The sequence below is a fragment of the Rhamphochromis sp. 'chilingali' genome (assembly GCF_963969265.1).
Source record: "Rhamphochromis sp. 'chilingali' genome assembly, chromosome: 3".
NCBI lineage: Eukaryota > Metazoa > Chordata > Actinopteri > Cichliformes > Cichlidae > Rhamphochromis > Rhamphochromis sp. 'chilingali'.
Window position 1 is genome coordinate 21,044,670 of NC_137931.1, and position 24,354 is coordinate 21,069,023.

At 41.3% G+C, this 24,354-nt stretch overlaps 1 protein-coding gene across 2 annotated transcripts in view; it reads right to left on the reverse strand.

Moving 5' to 3' along the window:
• The window catches only part of aox6 (aldehyde oxidase 6), a 31,605-nt gene extending 7,710 nt beyond the window's left edge, over positions 1–23,895 (reverse strand). Inside the window, exons 1-23 of one of the 2 annotated variants that reach the window (XM_080877552.1) lie at positions 23,766–23,882; positions 22,535–22,731; positions 18,534–18,591; positions 18,031–18,127; positions 13,494–13,602; positions 13,145–13,271; positions 7,844–7,905; positions 7,670–7,747; positions 6,772–6,852; positions 6,502–6,646; positions 6,228–6,320; positions 5,942–6,093; positions 4,101–4,194; positions 3,914–4,023; positions 3,579–3,763; positions 3,330–3,492; positions 3,176–3,253; positions 2,922–3,091; positions 1,033–1,159; positions 829–951; positions 557–653; positions 369–493; positions 110–243 (exon numbers count right to left, since the gene is read on the reverse strand). In XM_080877552.1, the coding sequence (XP_080733678.1) occupies positions 110–243; positions 369–493; positions 557–653; positions 829–951; positions 1,033–1,159; positions 2,922–3,091; positions 3,176–3,253; positions 3,330–3,492; positions 3,579–3,763; positions 3,914–4,023; positions 4,101–4,194; positions 5,942–6,093; positions 6,228–6,320; positions 6,502–6,646; positions 6,772–6,852; positions 7,670–7,747; positions 7,844–7,905; positions 13,145–13,271; positions 13,494–13,602; positions 18,031–18,127; positions 18,534–18,591; positions 22,535–22,606 (2,480 nt within the window). In that variant the 5' untranslated portion in view covers positions 22,607–22,731; positions 23,766–23,882. Of the gene's footprint in view, positions 1–109; positions 244–368; positions 494–556; positions 654–828; positions 952–1,032; positions 1,160–2,921; positions 3,092–3,175; positions 3,254–3,329; positions 3,493–3,578; positions 3,764–3,913; positions 4,024–4,100; positions 4,195–5,941; positions 6,094–6,227; positions 6,321–6,501; positions 6,647–6,771; positions 6,853–7,669; positions 7,748–7,843; positions 7,906–13,144; positions 13,272–13,493; positions 13,603–18,030; positions 18,128–18,533; positions 18,592–22,534; positions 22,732–23,765 lie in introns of both variants that reach the window. The other variant, XM_080877553.1, reaches the window with a different exon arrangement.
• Positions 23,896–24,354: the final 459 nt, after the last annotated feature.

Genomic DNA, 24,354 nt, shown 5'->3' on the forward strand with positions numbered 1-24,354 from the left:
TGGTAACGTAGACCTTTTACTTTGAAAGTGAACGGCCTCTGTCAGATATTTGTGGCTTGGAGGTTACCGACCAGCCTGTGTGAAAGACTTGCTAATCCTTTGGACTCACTTCCAAGCAGCCACCGAGGTGATAGAAGCCAAAACTGAGGTTTTGGTGACCTTCCCTCCAAAGGCTCCGCCCACTCTTTTGACATGACAAGTGACTCTGTTGGATGCGATGTTCAATGTCTCGGCAACAGCATCCTGCACAGAGAGATCCAACCCACCTGCAGCTCTGACTTGTCTTTTATGTTCAACATGTGAGCACTGGTGAGCCATTACTCACTGAGTAACTCTCAGGTTCACTGACACACACCTGCTCCGTTTACCTGAATCAAAGTTGGCCACTGAGTGGAGATGTAAACGTTGAACTCCATCTCCTCGCCGACGGGAACCACCAGCATGCTCTGCGTCTCCATGTAGAAATGCTCCTGGCCTCCAATTCGAATCTCCCCTGAGGAGAAAACATGCAGAGTTTAAAAAGAAAAAGCAGACGTTGTTCTCAAACAACTTTTACCTTCATAAACCTTGTCGACAGTTTTAAAGGCTTCAGTCACATCTCCCCTCTGAAGCAAACGTCGTGGTTCAAAGTAAGATGACTTCTCGACGGCTTCCTGTCACAAAAAGTGTGACGTTGAAAAGTTTACCCATCTGCACTTTTAGCATTTTCTCCAGTGAATTATCAAAAAACAGAGCAAAACACCCCGATGTAAAGGAACAGAAACAGTTTTACTACTCAAACTATAGTATTCCCCATGATGCAGATGCTCAAAGGGTAAAAAGTCAAACCTCGATGGTGAAAATGGGATCGGGCAGGTCTTCATAGCTGATCTTTACAGCTGCTGCTCCTCGTTTGGCGTGCGCCTTTGTGTCGGCGACCACCGCACATATCATCTGACCGATGCACGACACCTGCAGATATGGTGAGTGTCGTAATTTCCCCATTAGTGTTTAAATGTGAGTAAAGAGCAGCGGGTGCGCAGAAGGCTCTACCTCGCTCTCTGCAAGCAGCTCCTCATTATAGCCGCACGATGTGCGGACTTTCTTCCCGGGAATGTCTTTGGTTGTGATGACGTCGACAACGCCGGGAAGCTGTAGGGCTTCGCTCACATCCAGCCCTCTGTCAGACAGCAAACATCAAAATATCAGCATGAAAACACCAGAAAGAGCCTCTTTTTCCTAATGTAAATGCACTAAAGCTCGTTATTTAAAGATAATTAAACTCAAAAGCTCCAAAGTGAAGTTTGTCTATGTTGACTAGGGTGGGGCGATTGGATGAACATTAGTCCAATCGCTCATGCAAGTTAGTCGTGTTTGAGAAGTTTACCAGGGTGATTTATTTATTTGCCCATGAGTGAGTTTGCTAAGAATGATGGAGCTAATAGAAGCAGTCAACAGAACCCTCCCCCCCCCAAAAAAATAAAAATTTGTGTATTTTTTTTTAAAAGCACCCTCTTTCAACTGCGAGCCACTGCACCCTCTTCAGAGTGCGCCCAAATGCTTGTTGATGGAGCTGCAGAAGCTGGTGATAGCCAAGCATACTCAGCCGGATGGTGGACACGTACATACTCATGTAAGTTAGTCGTGTTTGAGTGCTTTGCTCGCACTATACGTCTGCACAAGCAGCACACTGCTTTGATTACATCCTTTTTCATCTGGCCCAAACACCCCCCCCCCCCAAAAAAAACAAAACAAAAAAAAAAAAAAACATTGGCAACTTTTTTCTTTAGTGTTTTTTTTTACGAATTAACACGACTTGACGCGATTAACAATTAAGCCAGCTGGAGCGCAGACTGACTCAAAATCCCTGAAATGTCTCCGTCAATGCATTTTGGGAGTTCGTCCGTTCTGTGCTCCAGATGGGTCGAGTGTGTTTAAAAAAAATTTAATCGTGATGACCATGCATGATTACATTGCTCCGCCCATCAAAAAGTCTGCGCATACGCGAATATATCGCCCACGATTGCTGGACTCACAATTGCCGGTTGGAATTTTTTTTTTTTTTTTTTTTACATATCGCCCAACCCTAATGTTGATTGCAAAAGTGAAACCAACAATAATGCGCCAAACACTGCAGTTCCTCTAGTGACCACTTGAGGCGGACTCCAAGCATGAGTCAGTCGCCATAGAGTCCCATGTTAAAATGCCTGACTTTACAGCAGAATTAAACATCTTTACAGCCAGAGACAAAATGTAACTTTACTCCTTCATAACTGCGCAGGCATGATTTTCTTTAACATCCCATGTCCAGAATATCCACCATCCCTCCTCTGCATATGTGCAAACCATCATCTGGCCCCCTGATGCACTGCCTTGTAATCTCAGTGACTCCCAATGAAAGTATTAACATCGCCAGATCTGCTGTCTGTCTTTTTGTTAGTGACACCATCTGTCTTTGGAAACAAAGCATGACCAGGAGCACACACACAACAAAACCTAGAGGTCATCGCTCAGCTATCGCCATCTGGTGGTCTTTGGATAGAATACAGGTTTTTAGATAGCTTTGCATTGCTGATGTGGAAGCCATGTTTTAAGGCTAACGTTTTAAAGGTTAAGCAAATCTGTGTCCATCTGGCTGCATTGCTCTGCCTTTCCTGTCACTTCCTGCAGCTGATCATGGTCTTCATGTTTCCTGTATGCATCCATTATTTTGCATTTCTATTGTTCGCGCAAATGTATGTCAGTCCACAGCCCTGTGGAAGTCCTGCTGACACAGCAGGAAACCTATTATGCAGTGCAAGCAACAGAAGAATCTGCTTTTTAGTGCTGCCTGTGTGAAGGGACCATAATTACTTGTGATCATGAACAAGACACCTCCTGTGGCCATTAGAGGAACTGTAGTTTTTGGCTTTTCCTTGTTGGCGTTGCCATTTGGTGCTTACGTGATCTTAGCGTGTGGTCGGGAGCTGGTGACCACCATGAGGAAGAGCTCGCCCTCTATCTTTGGGAGGTCATCGCAGTACACAGCCTCGCCTGTGGCCTGGCTGATGGCGGACCGATGCATCATGGGACGCCCTACTGCATCGTGGTTACTCTGGTCCTTTGAGACAGGCTGATGAGGAAGAGGAAGTAGTCGTGTTTATGAAGAAAGCACATCTGTTTTTGAGTTAAACCATTCTGAAAGCCATTTTGTAACCTGGAACTCCTGCAGGCCAGGTTGGATCTCTCTGGGTAAAGGTTGTATCTTCTCAGGGACCTCGTCTGTGATCACATTCTGTAAAAACACATTTAAGTCAGTTGGATTTACCACATTACCCTGCACTATTTCTTTAAAGTAGATCTCTTTTTACCATTGCTTTCAGCTTGTGCAGGACCTCCAGGTAGAATTTGAAGAGCAGACTAAGAGTCAGAGACCTACGAAACTCCACCTTCCCTCCTGGAGCTGAAGGAGGGAGGGCCAGCTCTTCCAGAAGGATGTCGTAGGCTTGGCCGAGGGTCTCGTCGTCCCACGGCCTGAAGGGAAGAAAAGCAAATCAGCACAAGGTGAGAAAGTAATGAAGTAAAGTAGAGAGCAGAAATTGAGGGGAAAACAAAGAGACCTCCTGATGATGGCCTGGCAGGTTTTGGCTGCACTGACTGTGGTCGGGCCCATCCCTCCGTAGTAAATACTGACATCCTGAACCACTCTGGAGCTCTCTGAGAACATCACCCTCATCCCGGCTGTCACGGTGGCGAAGGAGGCCTCCTTCCTCGGTGCGTGGCGTAAAGCCTGAACAAACTCCCCCTGCAGGTGAGACGAGGTGCAGCACTAGTAATCGTTTTCTCTTTAGCACATAATCTATGACAGACGCTCACAGCCACACAGTAAAATATGTGTCACCAGTGTGGAGGAGACGCAGCATGTTCTTACAAATAAAGAATAAAGTTGGTGTACCTTTCTGGAAAAGGGGATGAAAACGGAGACGACAATCTCCTCCGGCTGCAGGATGACTTTCCCAAATCCCACGAAGAAGTCCTGATTCAGGGGAACCTCTCGTCTTCCTCCTGGTGAATTCATAGAGTTCAAGTTGCAGTTTGTTTATTCATCACTCATCTTGATTTTTTTTTTTTTTTGGACTCACCGCTGGAAATCACGCTGACTTTGCAGTTGCCGGCAGCCAAAATGGGATTCAGGTCCGAGTTGGGGTACGCACTCACGATGTTTCCTCCCAGAGACTAAATGCAGACACATTAAACTTGTACTCAGAAACGAGAGGAGATTATAATCAGTTTAAGTTTTAATTCAAGGCTTTGAGTTCTAGTTTCTTTGAAGCCAGCCCTCTTTTTGTCTTACAGTGCCCCCTCATGTCCACAGCGAAGATATTTCTTCTTTGTCTAGCTGATTTTTTGCATGACGTCTGACCCATGAGGAAACGTTCACTATATTGCAGTAGTATTTCTCATCATCTGCAGTAGACCTTCACTGGCTGAGCTAGCATGAGAGCAGCTGTGCCCTCAGCTTTGGCCACTCAGGCACCATTTAAACAATGTTAGACCGATGCATGAAACGTAACATCTTAGGAGCTTTTTACTTTCAGTTCTATGGGAAATTTAAATGTGGTGTTGGTTTTTTGATGTTGTGCAGCAACTGTTTGACTGGTTATTGTTAACCGGTTCCTGACACCCCAGTCACAGCCGTGCGCGGCAGCTGCAGCCATTACAGATCGGCCCTGTAAAATGAGCAACGGGCTCAGAGTACCTTCTGGAATAAGTGCAGAGCACTACAGCTCAGCCAAAAAAAAAAAAAAAAAAAAAAAAAAAAAAAAAATGCTTATATGCAACAAAAGCAATACTTGCACCATCGCCTCACAGCAAGAAGGTCCTGCATTAGAATCTACAGTGGGGGTCTTTCTGCATGGAGTTTGCTTGTCCTTACCAAGTCTGTGTGGTTTCACTCCGACTCCCTCCCAGAGCCCCAAAAACATGCACGGTGTTCGGTTAACTGGTGATTCTAAAGATGTCAATGTGAGCATGAACGGTCGTCTACATGTTGGCCCTGTGACATTGAAAACAGATAGATGGGTACATACATGGGCGACCGTGGCTCAGGGGGTTGGGAATCGCATCTGTAACCGGAAGGTTGCCGGTTCGATCCCTGGGCTCTCTGTCCTGGTCGTTGTGTCCTTGGGCAAGACACTTTACCCTACTTGCCTACTGGTGTTGGCCAGAGGGGCCGATGGCGCGATATGGCAGCCTCGCTTCTGTCAGTCTGCCCCAGGGCAGCTGTGGCTACAACTGTAGCTGCCTCCACCAGTGTGTGAATGTGAGAGTGAATGAATAGTGGTATTGTAAAGCGCTTTGGGTGCCTTGAAAAGCGCTATATAAATCCAATCCATTATTATTATTATTATTACAGGCTTAAAAATCATTTAAAAATGGCTTCATTCTCATGCTTTAGTCAAGCTCAACTGGATGAACTCCAACAGGCTTCTGCACACAAGCCTTCATCAGGGAGTTTCATATTTCACAAAAACAATGAGCCTTTTCTGCTCGCCCTCGGCTAAAATGCAACATGTGGTGAGAGGAACGCACCAGCACTGATGCAGTGTCCACAAAGCAGCAGTCCACGTTATTCAAACTTAAGTCTATGTTCCATAAGCAAGAAACCACAGTGCCAGTTACAAATAATATGAATACATCTCAAACAAGATGTATTAAATGTTCAAATAAATATGAGCAAATATCAACTGAGGATCCTGCATCAGGATGATGTTAAAACAAAATCCTATGAATCTTTTAATTCTTGCTCTTTGTAATTAAAATTAAAATTAAATGGGACTCTTTCACAGCGGCTGGTTAGTGCTACAGCAAGGGTTAATTTAAGCGATGGAAACAGGATGTGGAGGAGGGGGGAAAATAAATCTAGAAATGAAGTAAAACACAAATAATAACAATCAATTGCACATGTGCGATTTCTCCTTACAGCGACGTTTCGGATCTGCACACTTCCCAGGTTCCCCAGCTGCCGGTTCAGTGCTCTGAACACCTCAGTCTTCTCCTCCGGGAACTGAGGAACCAGCTTCTCCAAGACAGAGTGAAGCTCAGACAAACTGCAGCCCGCTCCCACCCAAACGCCTGCAGAGAGGAAGCACATTAACCAACTTTATCTTTCCTTTAAATACCTCTTGCACACCCTAAAATAAACTCATTGCCTGTGCATGAACACCAACAGAAGGCTGGAGCCTCAGCTGAAGGTGTAGGTTACCCACCCTGTGGCGTCTGAGAGACCTCGAACAGCCCCTTCACTCTGGTTGGAGAGATGATCAGCGGATGTAGGATGCCTTTGAACTTCATGTCTGGACCTTCAGCACAAAGCAAATACAGCGGGTTAAAATGATACACTTTATAAAAGCAGGAGTCTAACCAGTAATTGATCTTGTTTAGAAACCTGAATTTGATCAAATAATGACAAAGAAAAATCTTTTCTCCATTTCCACTCTTTAAATCATGTTAGAAACACCTCAGAGGGTGTTTTCTGCTGACCTATGTTGGTGTTGCCCATGACCAGGGGAGCTTTGGGATGTTTGGCCTTGAGCTGGATCAGCTCCTCCAGAGAAACCGGAGACACCCAGGTGACCCTCTCCCCATGAAAGGTGAGTGTTTGAGGGCTCGTTGTATCTGCCATCAGCTGTAGTGAAAAGGGACATTACTGTAGCATCAATAGTTTAACTGGAGCTTTAGATACTCCTGCACCAAACCAGGATGTAAGTGTGAATTTTAAAGACCTTCCTCGTGTTGCCTTTGATGACTTACAATCAGCTCTGGAGGGAAGATCAGCTCCTGTGTTGGATCCAATGGCAGAAGATCCAGTTTGTCAAAGAGCTGAGGCTTTTCCTGCAGACAAGAAAACAGAAAGAAATAAACCCGGATTAACCCCCGTGTGCCCTCATGCACCCCTGACAACCTCAGCATGCTCCCAAAGAGACTGTGGTGGCTCAGGAACAATCTGTTCCAACTTCTGCAATCAGGCAGAAGGTTCCGCACCATCCAGGCAAGGACAAAGACTCAAGAGGAGCTTCTATCCCCAAGTCATGCGGGTCCTAAACCAGAACGTACAGCATTTTTACTTCATGTATATAATGTTCTCTCCCTTTTTGCACAGCGTGTCGTGATACATTTCACTGCATGCTTTGTCACATGTATAACTATGCATGTGCCAAAGAATCTTGAATCTCCTCTGAAACCTAGGCAAGGCCATCACTGAACTCCTGAATTGTCTGTGGCTCCACGTGGCAGTGTTTGAGGCACTGACTCATTAAGTCTCTGAGGTTCTCACGTGGCTTTTGGTCTGAGGAACGTGAAGGCCAATCAATGCTTCGTCCAGGAGCTGCCTACACACTCTGGCCACACAAAGCCGGGCTTTGTCCTGTACTCTGATGAATCAGGGTCCCCTCAGCATAAAGATGGACACTGATGTCCTTGAAGTTTAACTGACTGTTACACTGTTGATCAGGTGTTCAAGAGCAGTGCATAAAAAGAACAGCAACACCAAAGCTAATGGCTTGATTGAGCAGTTAAAGGTCAGAAGAATGTGCTTCATTAAAAGCAGCAGCAGTAAAATGAGAGGAAAACAAGAGAACCCCCCCCCCCCCCCCAAAAAAAACAAACAAACAAACAAACAAACCAAACAAAACAAAAAACTCAGGTTCACCTGCTCAGGTTCATCACCATTTTTCTCTCCATTGAGGCAGCAGTTTGCAGCACCATTGGCTTGGCAGCAGTTGGCTTCCTGTTGGCATCAACGTATCAATTTGTTTATACTCGTGTTCTCACATTTCTCTCTTTTTATATAAATGTGAAAAAAATTGCCTAAATTAGAGTGTACCTGACAGAAGGTCCTGCAGCCTTCCACAATGGGTCGATATCCGGTACACCGACACAGATTACCTGAAGAAACGCCACAGTGAGTTCATTTTACTTCGATGATAAATGTCATCAAAACATATCAAAGTTTTCCCCAACAAGAAGCCGTGAATTATAAAAACACGTGCGACTCCAGCTACTCTTTGCAACCTGGCTTTGTTCACTACCTGCAGATCACACATGAGGGTAGGAACATACATCAACTACAAGGCAGGCTCTCATGCAATTTTCCCACCCTCTCTCATATTACTGTATAAAACATTTTCCCTAACTGTGATGTCCAAGTGAGGTCTGACACAGATTTTCACCACAAGTTTTTAAGAGTAACTAGTTTGCTGTCCAGGCATGAAGCCGAAATGCCACGTTCACGGAGAGGAGAGGGCCTCAAGAACACCTGCAGATGCAACTCAAGACTTAACCCTTTAAGGCCCACCATAGAACCAAGTCCGCCAGAGCTCACTTTTTTTTTTTTTTTTTTTTTTTTTTTTTTTAAATAAACACACTGTAGTGTTTTTGGGAGCATTTCAAGTTGCTATACATCAATACAACCGTTATATCCCAAATTTCAAAAATATGTATGTATTAAGTCCATAGTAACTACATAAATTGCAAAAAAGTGCAATAAACTACAAAAAATAAATTGAGAATCATCTTTGTTTTATTTTGTTTGTTTTTCTACATATTTCTAGTTAGAGAAATTTCAGAGGTCTATCCCTCAAAACTGTAAATGCAAAAAGTTGCACAAAATAGTTTCCAACCACAGGAATTTATTTTGAGTGTTTTCATAGTTTCATTTTTGAGATACACCAATTTTTATATACTCCAGGAAAATAATTATTATAATGCAAATTTGCAAAAAAACCAAAAACAAAACAAAACCGCATGTGCATCAAAATAAACCATTTCCAGCAGTGCAATTTGAGTTCTAAGCATCCCAGGAACCATACAGAAAGGCATAAAGTCAAACATGACTTTTATAAACAACAATAAATCTTATTAAATTCCCTGTAGGGAAAAACTATGTTTCCCATGAAAATGACGTCACTTCTGGTTTTGGCAGTCGATGGCGGACATGTGATAGTTCGCGCTAACATTTACTCCAGCATAGGAAGTGTTCTGAACAGCTGATCGGATCGGCAAAGCGTGTTTCTGGAATATTATGTTTTTGTTGCTGCAAGTGCTTTTTATGCAATTTTTTGCAAAGCTATATGTGGAAGGAAATGACCTAGCGCAAGCTGAATGAATGAGATGCAAGTCCTCCGGTTTTATGCAAAAAAAAGAAAAAGAAAAAAAAATTATTCCGCTAGCTTATGTGGTTGCAATTCTACCGGGATTGAAAATAGTTATGCAAAACGGAGCGTGCCCGCTTCGACCGGCCTTTAATTAATCATCTTCAAATGTTTTTAAAAATAAATAAGCTTTACACAAAAAGTATTTGCGCAGGGATAGCAGCCTGGCACCTCCTCCTCATGCTGGTCACACACTAATGTGGAATGGCGTCCCATTCTCCAACCAGCATTTGTCAGCTCAGGGCTCGCAAAATCGCTAGCCCGACGTCCCGGGGCTAGCGATTTTTCCAGTTGGGCTACCAAAATCTATCTCTGCCCTGCCCTTTTGGCCTATCGTAGGAAGGAAAAATATATGGCAATGCTTTTGCATTCTTTCAGAAATGTAGCTGGGTAATTATGTCATTGGCATCGGTGAGCCACTGTCAATATGTGACATATTGAAATCGCGTTTGAATTTGCGCTTGTTTTTTTGCTTTCACTTTGCAATCATGCGAACTGTGTATAGAGAGTGACAGTACTGATCTGTGAGTGATGATAATTTGTGCACCAATTCCTCTGACATCGTCTTATCAATCGTTAGCTTACTACGCAAACATGACAAGTGAAATCTCCCGCAGCTTAAACATGTGAGAGGTTGATCGCGCAGAGAATCGCTGAGCTTATGTGAGTGCGTGTGTAAAAGCAGCAGGATATATATTTTAGTTCTGCTGAGCCAAATAAGACAGGTCAGGGTGAAGAAGTGACAGCCAAAGAAAAGCTTACCACAAAACGGAGAAGTTATGACAAATCAGACTATAAGGCAAAAAGAAAGTGCAGCTTTATGGTTTCATGGACAAAAGAATTTCTGTGGCTGCAATATGACGAGCTAAATAACCAGGGCTGCACATAAGTGGTCCGCAGGTGCGCATTCGCTGTCAAAATAAAAAACGCGCACAAGATAAGAAGTTGCAACGCGTGTTTGCGTACATAAGATTTTCTGGAGGAGGACAGACATTTGTTTAGAACTCTTAAAGATGTCGAAGAAGCTCCTTTAAGCGATTACTGTGATGTTCCTCCACCTCCAAAGAAATGTCAGAAGGAGTCCGAACCACAAAAGAAGCACATATTGCTCAGTCTGCAATACTGAGCAGTAATTGCAAATTACATACTTAAAATAAACCTGAAAATCAGTTTAAAACAGCGTACTATGTTGCAAAGAGTGAACTACCACTGGCACAATTTAGCAGTCTTTGCAAACTTCAAAAAGCAAATGGCCTCGATCTTGGTTCCACTTGCCTCTTACCTGTGACTTCAGTGGAAATTTCGAATTCAGGATCTGACACAGAGTGATTCATGTCCTACAGTTCTTACTAGGGCTGGGCGATATGGCCTAAAATCAATATCACGATAAATTGAGCAGTTGTCCATTTATCGTTATCGAGGTTGATAACCACCCCAAGTGCCAAAAACAAACATTTTTTTTCCATTTGATGGGGCTGTGGCAGGCATCATAGTTCCTCCAGTTATTTTGATAATATTATTCCCCCTAGACCTATTCATTGCAATTATATTATTACCACTTTAAAGGACTGTAAAATGTCACTGAAAATAAATGAAGACAATAGTAGCAAGTACTTTTAGTGGTTAAGATTTATTAACTGAACAAAAAAAGTGTAGGATACAAAATGTAACCATGCTCTCTAAAAAAAAAAAAAAATGTGTATCCCTTGTAAACAAAATAGTTTAATAATAAATATGTTTCACATTGGCTATTCACAAAGTAAACAATGATTGTGCAAATGTAATGCCATCATGGACAAAGGCCTCTCTGCTAAGGCCTTGAGGTACTATAACTTGTAAACAAATAATGTCAAACACAAATGTCAATTGAACACAGAAAAAACTATAATAAATACTAAACACTGCCATGTGACTAGTGAAAACTATAAACTCTTAAACAAAAACATTAAATAGTGCTGTTTGCAAAAAACTTCAATAGAACACTGATAGTTAAAATTAGGCAGGGCTTGAACAGGGCACTTCAACAAGGGGCAGCAGCAGACTTGGTATCCTGAGCGGTTCAGTCAAACTACTGTTGTAGATGTTTACCTGAGTAGTGTTTACTCCAGGTTCTTGCTAAGAAACACAAGCATATTGACCATGTCAGGTTTCAGGCAGGATCTGAGGCATGTCACAATGTTTCCTCCAGAACTGAAAACCCGCTTGACAGCTTTCACAATATTTGGGCCGTTGTCAGTTGTTATAGCAACAAGGTCCTCTTCACTGATGTTCCATGCAGACAGCATCGCTCTCAACCCCTGTCCAACCATCTCCCCCGTGTGATCAGATGGAAAATAGGCCGTCTCGAGCACTCTGGTACGCAGCTCTCATTTGTTGTCGATGTAATGAACTGTGAGACTAATATACGGCTCCATTGCACGGCTGGACCAGAGATCGGATGTGGCTGCAACGTGCTTAACGTATCTCAATTCAGCAGCAACCTTTTCCCTCTCTGTGCTGTACATGCTGGGAATGATAGTTTTTGAAAAATATTTTCGTGATGGGAGTTCATGAAAATAATTGACAAGAGATATGAAGTGTCTGAACCCGTTGCGTTCCACTGTAGCAATAGGAGCCATGTCTTTTGCTATGTGGTAGCCTATAGCATTTGTGATTTCTTGCCATCTTTTTGAAGTTCGCTCATATAGTTGAGTACTAGCAAATGCTTCGGTTATTGACCGCTGCCTGGTGGAGGAAGACGTTTTTGCTGGTCCTCCTACTCTCTTCTCGCTTTGAGCTTTTTTTATGTCTTCGAATTGAATCACATGGTTGTGCTGCATGGCGGAAGAGGTTGGTTGTGTTACCTTGACTTGACGCAACAGTCTTTTTGCAGAGTTTACATTTAACAATTTTTTTGATCAATATCATCCTTGTTGAATCCAAAATGTTGCCAAACGATTGATGATGCATTTTTTTTGTTAACAAGCATCTCCTCTTCCTCCTCCACCAGCTCTACCTCCGTCGCTGCTGCTTCAACATTTAAATCGTCCTCCATTTGTTCACCCGTGTCTCGTCTTGTTACAGGTAGTAGAGTCATGTGACTCCACCCCGTCAAGTCTGTAACGTAGCACAGCGTCTTAAAGGGACATGAACATCGCCAACCTGCACATGCCTTTTCTTTTTTTTTTCTTTTTTTTTTTTTAAATACCGAATTTACCGACATGGGCAAAATGACGTCGATGAGAGTCATAAATTTCGGTAACGATAAATTTTTGATATATCGCCCAGCCCTAGTTCTTACAAGTTCATAGAAATTTCTGTTCAATCAGAACCAAGTATTTGAGTTGATGATTGTAATTTTTATACAATGTTGTAATTTGCATTTCAACAATTTTTTGATTAATGTTTTGTTTCCTTTACAATATTATACATTAAAGTACAATATTGTAAAGGAAACAAAACAGGAAACAAATCAATCAAAAAATTGCTCTTTTTTTTTTTTTTAATTCAGGCTACTTAAATTTATTTTGGGCTACCAAAAACTGAAGAGTCCCTGCCTGAAGGGCTACCAGGGATTTTGAAATTTTGCGAGCCCTGCAGCTAGTGTGACCGAGTTAGTTATAAATAAACTTGACCTGCCAGCCAACACGCCTTACCTGACTCCTACAGTCTGGACATTTCTGTACTACAAATCTTTTTTTATTCATCTCAATAAATATTCCCATAATTAATACTGGATTTCTGATTTTCATTAACTACAAGCCATAATCTTCAAAATTCAAAAGAGCCCCCAAGAAAAAAGTAGAATATCTGAATGCTTTTAAGTCAGAGTGGTTACTCTCCTAAAAAAGTACTGTGTGTTCAGCTGACTGGAGAGAGTGACTGTACCATTTACTGACAGGAAGGACAAAAGTTGGGCAACACAACTATTCACCGTTACATGTGACAAACTATGACAGCAGAAAAACAAACAACTCAAATGAGAGTGAACACACCAGCCAGAGCCTGGGTGATGTCGTCCATGGTGGGCTGCGGTTTGTTCCTCAGCAGAGCGTACGTGGACATCACCATCCCCGGAGTGCAGAAGCCACACTGGGAGCCGTGAGCCTTGGCTATTCGCTCCTGGAAGGACATAACCACAAACCTAACAGTTTATCTTGTGTTTGCAGTTGTTTCCCCCCCCCCACTTGGTTTACAGTTTGTTTGCATGTAAATAAAGTTGGCCATTAAAATGTAATCACAGAATTAGCCAAACAACTCATCAGGAGGAATGTTTTGGAATAAAAGCGAACTTTCCAAATAAACGTAGATGACATAAATAACAGGGGTGTCCCTGGAACTGACCTGCACCGGGTGGATCCTGGTCTTGGTGCTGCCAATGCCCTCCACTGTGGTGACTGCGGCTCCGTGGAGCTGACAGAGCGGCAGCAGGCAGGCGTTGGCTGAGTAATGGCTGATGGTACAAGTAAAGGTGACTTAAGGCAAGTATTAGCAGATTAAGCAGTAATACCACTAAAACAACACTACATGCACCTGTACTGTTTTCTAAAGCTTCTTCTCTACAACTATCTCCACAAAGAAAAGACCTGCACAGAACACCCGAACTAGGGCTGCTCGATTATGGCAAAAATGATAATCACGATTATTTTCACTGAAATTGAGATCTCGATTATTTGACGATATTTATTTAACCCTTTAAGACCTACCATAGAACCAAGTCCGCCAGAGCTTATATTATATTTTTACATGCTGTAGTGCCATTTGTGGGAGCATTTCAAGTTGCTATACATCAATACAACTGTTATAGCCCATATTTTAATAATATATATATGCATTAAGTCCATAGTAACTACATTAATTGCAAAAAAGTGCAATAAACTACAAAAAAAAAGAAAAAAAAAAAAAAGAAAATCATTTGTTTTTTGTTTTTTTACATACATTTCTACTTGGAGAAATTTAAGAGGCTTATCCCTCAAAACTTTAAATAAAAAAAAAGTTGCAAAAAATAGTTTACAACAGTAAATTTATTTTGAGTGTCTTCATAGTTTTATTTTGGAGATACACCAATTTTTATATACTGCAGGAAAAACAAAAAAAACAATCCTATGATGCAAATAAAACAGCATGTGCATCAAAATAAACTATTTAAAGCAGTGCAATTCGAGTTCTAAGCATCCCAGAAACAAATTCAGAAAAGTCAAACATGACTTATAAAAGCACCAGTATAGGCTTTTAAGGCCTGCAAGTAAAAAAAAAAAAAAAAAAAAAAAAAAAAAAAAAACCACCAAAAACTTCATTTTCCGCGAAAATGACATCACTTCCCGTTTCGGGCAGGAAATGACGTACATGCGATAGTTCGCGTTGACGTCTTGTTCAATGTGGGAAGTGTTACGAACAGCTGATCGGATCGGCAAAGCGTGTTTCTGGAATATTATGTTTTTGTTCCTGCAAGCGCTTTTTATGCGATTTTTGCAAAGCTATATGTGGAAGGAAACCGTGACAGAGGACAAGCTGATGGCATCAGATGTAAGTACAACTCCTCTGGTTTCATATGCAAAACAAATTATTGCGCTAGCTTACAAAGTTCAGGTTCTACAGGGATTTAAAAATAGTTACGCAAAACGGAGCGTGCCGCTCTGACCGGCTTTAAAGGGTTAACAATAACAATGTATTGAATAATGACATTAAAAATAATATAAAATAGTGTGCAAATACTGATAACAGTGCAAATGTTTGCAATATAAAAAAATAAATGAAAAATGTAAACATCTATGTTTAGTGAACTTTGCAGTGTTGCTCTGTGGTGCAGCTACGACACCGTAGCAAAGTTTACACACTGTGTCTACTTGATCCACGTCTGACTCCGCCAACCCATAATGTTTCCACACCACTGAAGTTGTTTTTTTTTTTTTTTTGTTTTTTTTAACCTCTTTTCAACCAACGGCAGTCACTCCTCTCCAAATAAATTCTGCTTCCTCGGTCCTCTTAATTGTTGTGACGTGTGTTCGAAATGCAGAGAGGTGCGCTCGATTTGCCACACGGAGCAGCGCGAGAGTAAAGCACGAGGGAGGTGCTAATAATCGGCTCAGTCATTTTTAATGATCGTTGAAAGCCCAGATCGTAATCGTGATTAAAATTCGATTAATTGAGCAGCCCTAACCCGAACCCACATCTTCAGGACAAGCCAAATGTTACTGTCAACATCCCAACTGTGCATCCACAGGGAGGGGCTTCATCTGTTACAGTGCACACAGCTACTGTTAGACCTACTAGCAGTAAGTACAGCACCTTTTATTTTAAAGTGATGCAATGTGGACCAGTATTACCAGTGTTTCCACTGCCTGCTATCGTCTCAGCACCACCTGCACTAGTCACAGGAAAATATATTATAGTTTGTGATACTAAGTATAAACATAGCTGAGCCAAGTTCCAGCTAAACTAACTTTTGGATCCAAAACCGGAGCCAGAGCTGGTGGAAGGATTCTTTGACAGCTAGGACATGTTGTGAAACAAAACAAGCAGGGTGAAACGTTCAAGAATATAACCCCAAACTAATCCAGAGATTCTACTGGATGCAGGAACAGCCCTCGTGCGTGCCACGAAGGGAATTTTTCAGCCACAGTGAAGATAATGTGCGCAAGTAAAATACCAAAATGATACTCACCATGTCTGTTTTTTTTTAAAGATCTGGGCCCGTATCCCTAAAGATTCTGAGAATCCTCTCAGAGAGCTCCTAACTTAACCTAAAAATTCCTTGCCAGGAGTTTTAGCTTAGAAGTGATTCCAGAACATTTTCAGTGAACTCTGAGCAAGGAATGGATGGAAAATCCTATCTTAGTGAGGAGGTGTGGTTGACCCCGTTGCTAGGTATGAGTCATCATTTCAAAAGCCGTGATTGGTTGATCCTACAAGTTTGATGGAAATAAGCTTTTGGTGATAATGAGCAAAGGATGTACCCTCAAATCAATAAACATATTATATACTCTAATCTTATGCTGACTGTAATTGTAAATAATATTTCACATTCAAGAAAATATCTGGAAAATGAATAGTAAGCTGTAGGGGTTATAGCCATTAGAATCTAAAATATGTGAAAACTTAAAGTCATTACACCCTGTTCAAATAATGATTCGTGTCTTATTTGCTCATATAAATATCCTAGCTGGCATATTTTGTACTTTCACTCCCATATGGACCCCGTTGAAAACAAGATTGCCTATCTCAAGAGGCTGTCCTTAATGAAGTAGAAATCACAACGTTACAAGTCCAGTGTGGTCTTAACGAGGGTAACACGGCTCAGCTTTTAGCAATGTCTGTGATTGCAGACCCAAGTCATCACTGCTGCATTGTTGCATTTTCCCGGTTGCCAAATACCTCGGGGTTGTGATTACTTTCGTCTCCGGTGTAATAGCGTTGTGGCGTCGAGTTGGTGAAGTAATTGCATCTCTAAGGAGATCCACCACAAACATGATTCCTGCACGATCCAATCTGTAGCATCTCAATAATTCCCTGTCATCCAGTGTTTGTAGGACATCTCTCCTGCCTCTTCTGTTGGCCATTTTGTGCAGCTGCTTAGGGGAACTCCTAAGCCACTAAAAGTCCTCTTCCCTGCTCTTAGCAGATCTCGCCTTAGGAGCCCTTTTAAGCGCTAGGAATCTTGAGGAATAGCTTTTATATTAACTGGGATTGTCGTGTCACTTTTAGGGGAAATTCTAAGAAAACGTCATGACTCTGAGAATTTTCTTAGAATTTGGCCGCTAGGAGCCACTTTTTGCACAAAGATTCTTTAGGGATACGGGCCCTGGTGTGGTGCAACTCCAGGCCTCAAAGGCCGCTGTCCTGCAGGTTTTAGACGCGTCCTTGATCCAACAGAGCTGATTCAAATGGCTAAATTACCTCCTCAACATGTCTCGAAGTTTTCCAGAAGCTGGTAATGAACTAATCATTTGATTCAGGTGTGTTGACTCAGGGCGATACCTAAAACCTATAGGACACCGACCCTTGAGGCCTGGAGCTCCCCACCACTGCTTTAGACCGTGTAATAAGGCTGATTGTGGCAAAAAAAAAAAAAAAAAAAAAAATCCCCTAAACCTGACAGCTTTAAACTGTTTGGTGGTTTTGTCCTTCATTTTTAAAATCTCTGTTCAACATCGTTTCAGATTCCTCTCAGTGTGTGTCCCATTATCTCCTCCTCAGCTACAGGAAGGTGAATGAGTCAAACAGACTGTATTGTTTCATTGTCAGGGAGGGAAGTGACCATTAGCCAACAAGTTCAGTGTGGTCATCCATACCAGGCTTGCTCATTACAAGCCAACACTTACACTCTCTCCTGTTTTCTGCAAATCTAATTTCACTTAAAGAGGCTGAGAGACCAAACAAATTGATTTTTCCAGTCCTAAGGCTGACGTTGTGCCCAAGTGAAACATACACTGACAGCAGCAGATGTTCAACTGCACTGGCATCTTTTAGCTGCTCACATATTAATCATAAACAGTGTGAAGTTGGTTGACAGCACAGAACTCACACTTTTTCCCCCTCGATTATATATTTATGGACTCTTCTACAGTGGCATGATTCATAGTTCATGTATTTGATACTGGCGCATTAAGGAGTCCTTCAGTTCTTCCCCTGAAACAAGCCATTTAAACCCCTGTCTCTATGAGACCCTAAAAGGTCTAAAAACACTGAAAGCCAATGTGCAGATTAAAAAGTAGGAAAAAACTTGAGTATTTAGAGCAGTCTGAATCTTAAAGTTCATCTTAAACTTTGATATTTGCATTAAATATGCACAGACAGCCACAAAATGACCAAAAATGGGGAAAAAAAAACAAAAACAAAAAACCCCCAGCAGTATCAGGTGGTGTGACGTCATAAAGGATACATGATGGATTTCGTTGCAGGTTGGTAGCGCGACACCATAACTGTGCACGCTCCACAGCCTCCTCCGCCGCAGCCGTACTTGGTTCCAGTTAATTTCACTGAAGTCAACAGTCAAGGATAAAGACAAGTCCACCGAATGCTTACAACTAAGGTATTAACTAGGGCTGTCAGCATTAACACGGTCATCACGATTAATTTTTTTTTTTTTTTAAAAAAAACACACTCGACCCATCTGGAGCACAGAACGGACAAACTGCCTGAAATGCGTTGACAGACATTTCAGGGATTTTGAGTCAGTCTGCGCTCCAGATGGGTTAATTGTTAATCGCGTTAGTTGTGATGACAGCATTAACGCGTTTAAACCGCATTAACGCGTTAATGCCGAGTAACCCTTACACGGGCCCAATCTGCATTAACGCGGATTAGCCTGTTTTAACGCAGCTGACAGCACCAGTATTAACATTTAAACAGCGAAGGTGAACTGAAAACTGGTCTGAAGGATACTCTTCTGCCTGAGGAAGGGCAACAGCATCGTCTCCGGGTCGGCATGGTTCTCAGTCACCTGTTTTAACAGGACCAAAGAAAATTAGTTCTAACATCTGCATTTATTTTGCTTATACAGTGCTGGGCAAAAGTCTTGAGCCAGCCCTCATTTCTTTATACTTTGTCACCAAGCAGCCAGACTATCCTGTAATACTTTAAAGCACTCTTGATCAATATTTCTCCTGGCTCTCTAAAGGTCTTTCAAAGCTTTTCTTTGGACACTGACCGCTTTTTCACTCGACCTACTCCCAGTATGTTCTTTTGGTTGTTAAGCCACTTAACACCAGCCTACAAGTCATTCAAGCATTTAAAAAAATAAATAAATAAAATAAAACCCCACCAGAACCAAGACAATATGGCACCAGGAGAACACACCGAATCGTTTCTAAAATCTCCACTGGTAAGACTTCATAATCTGTGTGATTTGAATATTTTATTAACCATGTTCAAAGTCACATGTGGATCACTGCCTGCTATCTAAGTGATAGTTAAGAGATAGAAAACTCCATTTGTGTCGGACGAGAGGAGACAAAGGGCAGTTGTTACAGTGTATCTGATCAGAAACAAGCAACAAGTGAGGGCACGTAATCGGCACATCTGCCTGTGGAAGACGTGACGAGGTACGTCAAGCACTAAACAGATTGTGTGTTGAATGTACAGCACGTTTCTTCTGCTGCCTACAGCTTAGATGACGGTCAGTTTAATGTTAGAGTAGAGCTGGGCGATATAAGATTTTTTTCATATCGCGATATGTTTTTTTTTCGATAACGATATATATCACGATATAAGCCAAATAACTATACATGTAAGATTTAAATGTGCTGTTGCTCACAAGTACAATGTGAAATAATCAGCAGCTTGTTTTGATTTAAATATTTATTTCCCATAATAAGTTAAACAGGGCAGATGTACTTAAAATGAGGCTTCAGTTTAGGCAAAATAAAGGCAAATATTACAAACTACACAAAAGGTAGCCGCTAAAGCATTTAAGTTTCAAAATAGAACAAAACAGACTAAAGTGTCAGTTCCACTTAGAAATAAAATATTAATTCTAAAAATAAATCTTCGTTTATTTTACAGAAGAGACAAAATTGACTAACTTATATAATATTGCTTTGGAAGCGCTGTCTGAGAGAAATGTTTATGTCCAGGGAGTTGGTAACGAGGATCCAGTACCTTAATTAGCTGCTTGAATCCTTCCTTTTCGACCGTGTTTATTGGTATCATGTCTTTAGCAAGACAGTAAGCTATGGCATTCGTTATGTTGCTATGTCTCTTAGCTTTTATGTCATATGGTAAGACGCTGGAGAAAGCCGACTCAATTGACTGTTGCTGCTTCGCAGGGATTCCCCTGGTTGTTTTCGATGACGAATTAGCGCTTTCAGTCAGAGATTGAGCGTGCTTTAGTGGGTGGCACTGCTTCAGGTGATAAAAAAGGTTTGTTGTATTTCCAGACTTTGTGGGAACATGCTTTTGGGACAATTTACAGTGCGCGTTACTCTTTTTGTCAGACTTCAAATAGCCGAAATACCTCCACACTACAGAACTTCTCTGGCCTTTCCTTTCGACAATCTCTCCGGCATTGGAACCGTCATCGGTGTTCTCTTTGGTAACCTGGTCACCCAAGCTCTCGGTTGATTTTTCCTCTAGTCGGCACACTCATTTCCTCCATTACCCGGCCGGCATGGCGGCTGGCTGCTTCCCAAACAAATACACATGTGCGGCTTGGCACTTGAGCTGTACGTAACAAGTTACGTGACGTGACACTGCGGCTGTGATTGGTTCGGCTCTGCGCTACTTAATTTGTATTGGCTATTCATTTTTTTTTATAAGAGAGGAAGAGAGAGAGAGATGAGGTCTATCGCAATAGTTTCATTTTTCTATCGAGAAAAAGTTATTTCGCAATACATATCGTTCTGTCGCCCAGCTCTATGTTAGAGTTTTATCTCTAAGAAGAACAATAATATATAAGACAGGTGTAACATGGATGGATGGATGTAATCAGGGGCAACAGTAACTGTCAACTGCACCGATGACACTTTACTGTGAAAGTTTACATTTGACATTTAAATTAATGTGCATTTTTATGATTAAATAAAATTAATCACCAAGCTCCACTTGTTAAAAGTAGAATTAAAATCTAGTTATAGGCTAAACATTTAAGCTAACTTAGATATTTCTACAATTATCACTCAGTTTGCTTTCGTTTTTGAGCTATAAGGGGTCAGCATGATGTATTTTACTGTCACATGACTTCTTGCATTAAAAGCATTATAATGTTGCCATCATTAGTGAAAAACTATTCAGATTATTCACTTTATTGTTAGTATACAAGCACAAGGAAATCCGCACCACTAATTTATGGGCAACCCAACAGCAGCTCAGAGAAGTTATAGTTTTGCAATTTCTAATTAGTTTTCTTTACTTTTTTGTTTCTTTTTGAGTGTTTAAAAAAAGAATTTCATTTCATTTGTCCAAAGTCTACTGTGAGGATGAGTGGGGTCAGAGGTCATGCTACGTGAACACTGAATGAAACGTTTCAGGTGATGGCAGGCAGCTGGGTGCCAACAGTGCAGTCATCTGCTTTTACTACCTGCTGCAGAGCCCTTTGTTCAGGTGCAATACCACACTGGTGGTTACAATTAGGGCTGCCACAAACGATTATTTTGATAGTCGACTAGTCACAGATTATTTTTGCGAATTGGACGCACCAGCAGCATCTGCTCTTATATAACTATCATTAGCTTACAGCTTTAAGTGTTTAAGGTATGTGCTAACTAAAAATAAAGACATGATAGTTTATTAAATTTTACTGAAATTTGCAGATTGTTTCGGTGAAGTTTAATAAACTCCTTGCTATCTAAAATATAACAGGACACCGGAGTATATTCTCGAGCATCTCACACTTCTGATAATCAGCTGTCTGCTTGACGTTTATTCAGCTGTGTAAAAACTATAACTTTGACCTCAGCCAAACAGATTTACTCAGGAACAAATAAAATACTAAAAAAAAGCCAAACAATAACATTTTTAAGTTATCTAAGTGACACACACACATATGTGTATATATACATATATATATATACATATATATATATATACACATATACATATATATATATACATACATATATATATATACATACATACATACATACATACATACATACATACATATATATATATATATATATATATATATATATATACACATATATATACACATACATACATACACACACACACACACACACACACATATTTTTTTTTTTTTTTTTTTTTTAACCTGAGCAGCGAAAGACAGCGGTGTGTTTGAAAACGATCTGCCGGGAGTCCGGTGTTCTCACAGGCTGTAGTGAGCCTTGCCCCCGGCTAGCTATCGAGCTAGTGGGTAACAGACGTCTCTGAAAACGTCGGAGCGCTTTTGAAAATATGTGGTGTCTTGATAAACTGAGCAGATATTTGAGGTTTACACAGCTACATTCTCGCCTGAAAATATGTTAAACGTTTATTTTGTGACACAGAAAGAGTAATAAGAGTAATATTAAAACTAACTAGCTGCCGCCATTGTTGGAAACTGAGCTGGGCCACGCTATGAATTCTGGGACACAGCTGCTTCTTCGGGGTTTAACGGCAGCTGGCATCCTTTTATATGCAGTGCTGCCATCTTCTGTTTCAGTCCGTTATTACACTCTTAAATCCTACTACTTATTCCTGCCTCTTTTGTGATCTTACAAAGCTTCAAACGACGCCTCGACTATTAAATTAGTCGTCGACGATTTTGATAGTCAACGTAATCGTGACTAGTCGACTAATCGTGGCAGCCCTAGTTACAATAGAAGTCGGAGAGGTATTGACCTGTTACGACCTGTTCAGGAGGTGAATAGATTCAGGGACTTCTTTATCTTACAGGCGGTTTACAGAGACCTCGTCAGATCCTCAAGGATTTCCAAGCTTGTTACCTGCTCGACCTCAGCACCACTGATGAAGACGGCGTCCTGTCCACTTTTCTTGGACGTCCTGTAATCCACCATCAGAGTAAAGGTTGTTGGTAGAGCACCATGCCTTCTAATGTTGGATCTCCTCTCTGCAGGCCACCTCGTTACTTGCCAGTCGACCTACAACTGATGTTGGATGGGTGGATGTTGGGCACACCTGTCTAAATAAGAAGTGTGAACTGGACTTGACAACGTTGAAGAGCACCTGTGCTTTGGTTGCACATCCTTCCAGCTTGAGGTATGTTAGGGCGTTTTCAAACCTGTAGCTTGTTTACTCTGGTCCTAATCAGCTGATGAGTTTGTAAACTTGTAGCTTTTGGTTAATATTTTCTCTGTGTGAAAACAAAAGTGACCTCCAAGCCAACCAAATTGCGTCACTACAAACCACGTGAGAACACCGAGTCCGCTCATTGGCCGGATGGTTTTGGGGCAGGAGCAACGAAAGTGAGAACAGGATGAAGGCGCTGTGTGAGAAAACTGAGGATTTACGTTCCTTTCACAGCTGGTTGCTAGCCCGTATAGACCTTTGCACATCTAAAGCACCTCCATGCATTGAGAATACAACGCATATGGGACGTTTTTAGCTCACATGTGTAATGTACACCTAACGATTACTGTGTTCACACCTGCATAAATACACTGCAAGAGGTGGAAAAACGACTTGACACCGCACGTGTGAAAGCACCCTGAGCCATAAAGTCCTGCACCGAAATCTCAGGATCTTGTTTTGAGGCCAAGATGGAGAAGTTTGAACGGTGTGGTACACAAAGAAACTGTCGCTCAGCGTGAGTCAGCCAGGTGTTTTCTCTTTGATTTGCAGAACTTGGCCTGCTTTCAGTTTTTTTAATGCCCATTTTGTTTCTCTTTTACAAACTCGTAAGAATATGCGCAGTCCTGTGTGTGCTTGCACTTATTCTGCACCTTACCTTTTCAGAACCAATATAGATGACAGCTTTCTAAGGTCTTCTTCTTCCTGCATTTTTGTTCACTTCGCAACATGTGTGAAGGTCATTACACCTCCAACTTGCAAACGTTTTACTTTAACTCACCTGTGCTTGTCTAAAAATGATATTAAGAGTTTTGCTAACAGCAGCGCGAGGTAAAAAGTCACCTCGGAAATTGCTAACTGTGCAGATTTTATCTGTCAGAAAACAAAACGGTCGCTATGATAACATTAAAAAAACTCTAAACCTACCTTTTTCCCGTTGATAAAGAAGCACAGAGCGTCTCCTTGTTTTCCTGCAGACATCTTTCAAGTGCGTGACTAAAGACCGTGACGACGACTTTATCTCCAGGAGGTAGCTCAGTACCCCTTAGCGCTTCCGTCTGCCGACACTTTCAAAATAAGATGCTTTATTCTGGTTTCTTTGTGTAGCAACTCTCTCTTGGTACACTTCAAAGTGACGTGAAACCCAATTAATTAAACTTAATACAAATGAACTAAACTCAAATTAATTTGCATGTAATTACTTATGTTTACAATAGGACATAATAATTTTTTAGAAATAAAATTTCATCGTTTTGAGCTTTCTGGGTGTTTTGGTGAATTGCATAAGCAGTTGTGAAATTTTATTTAGTTTTTTTTCCTTTCTGGAAAACAAAAAAACATTTAAAAAGAATAACTCAAAGCTTTAAAATGAAATAAGACTTGACTTCTATTCCCAAAAAGTGGTGTTTTTCTGACCCATCGAGTTTCAACTTGCAGGACTGACTTGTAACTCCCGAAGTATTCCTTAATTGTTAAGTTTCTTATTTATTTATTTATTTATTTTTTACTATGAGCA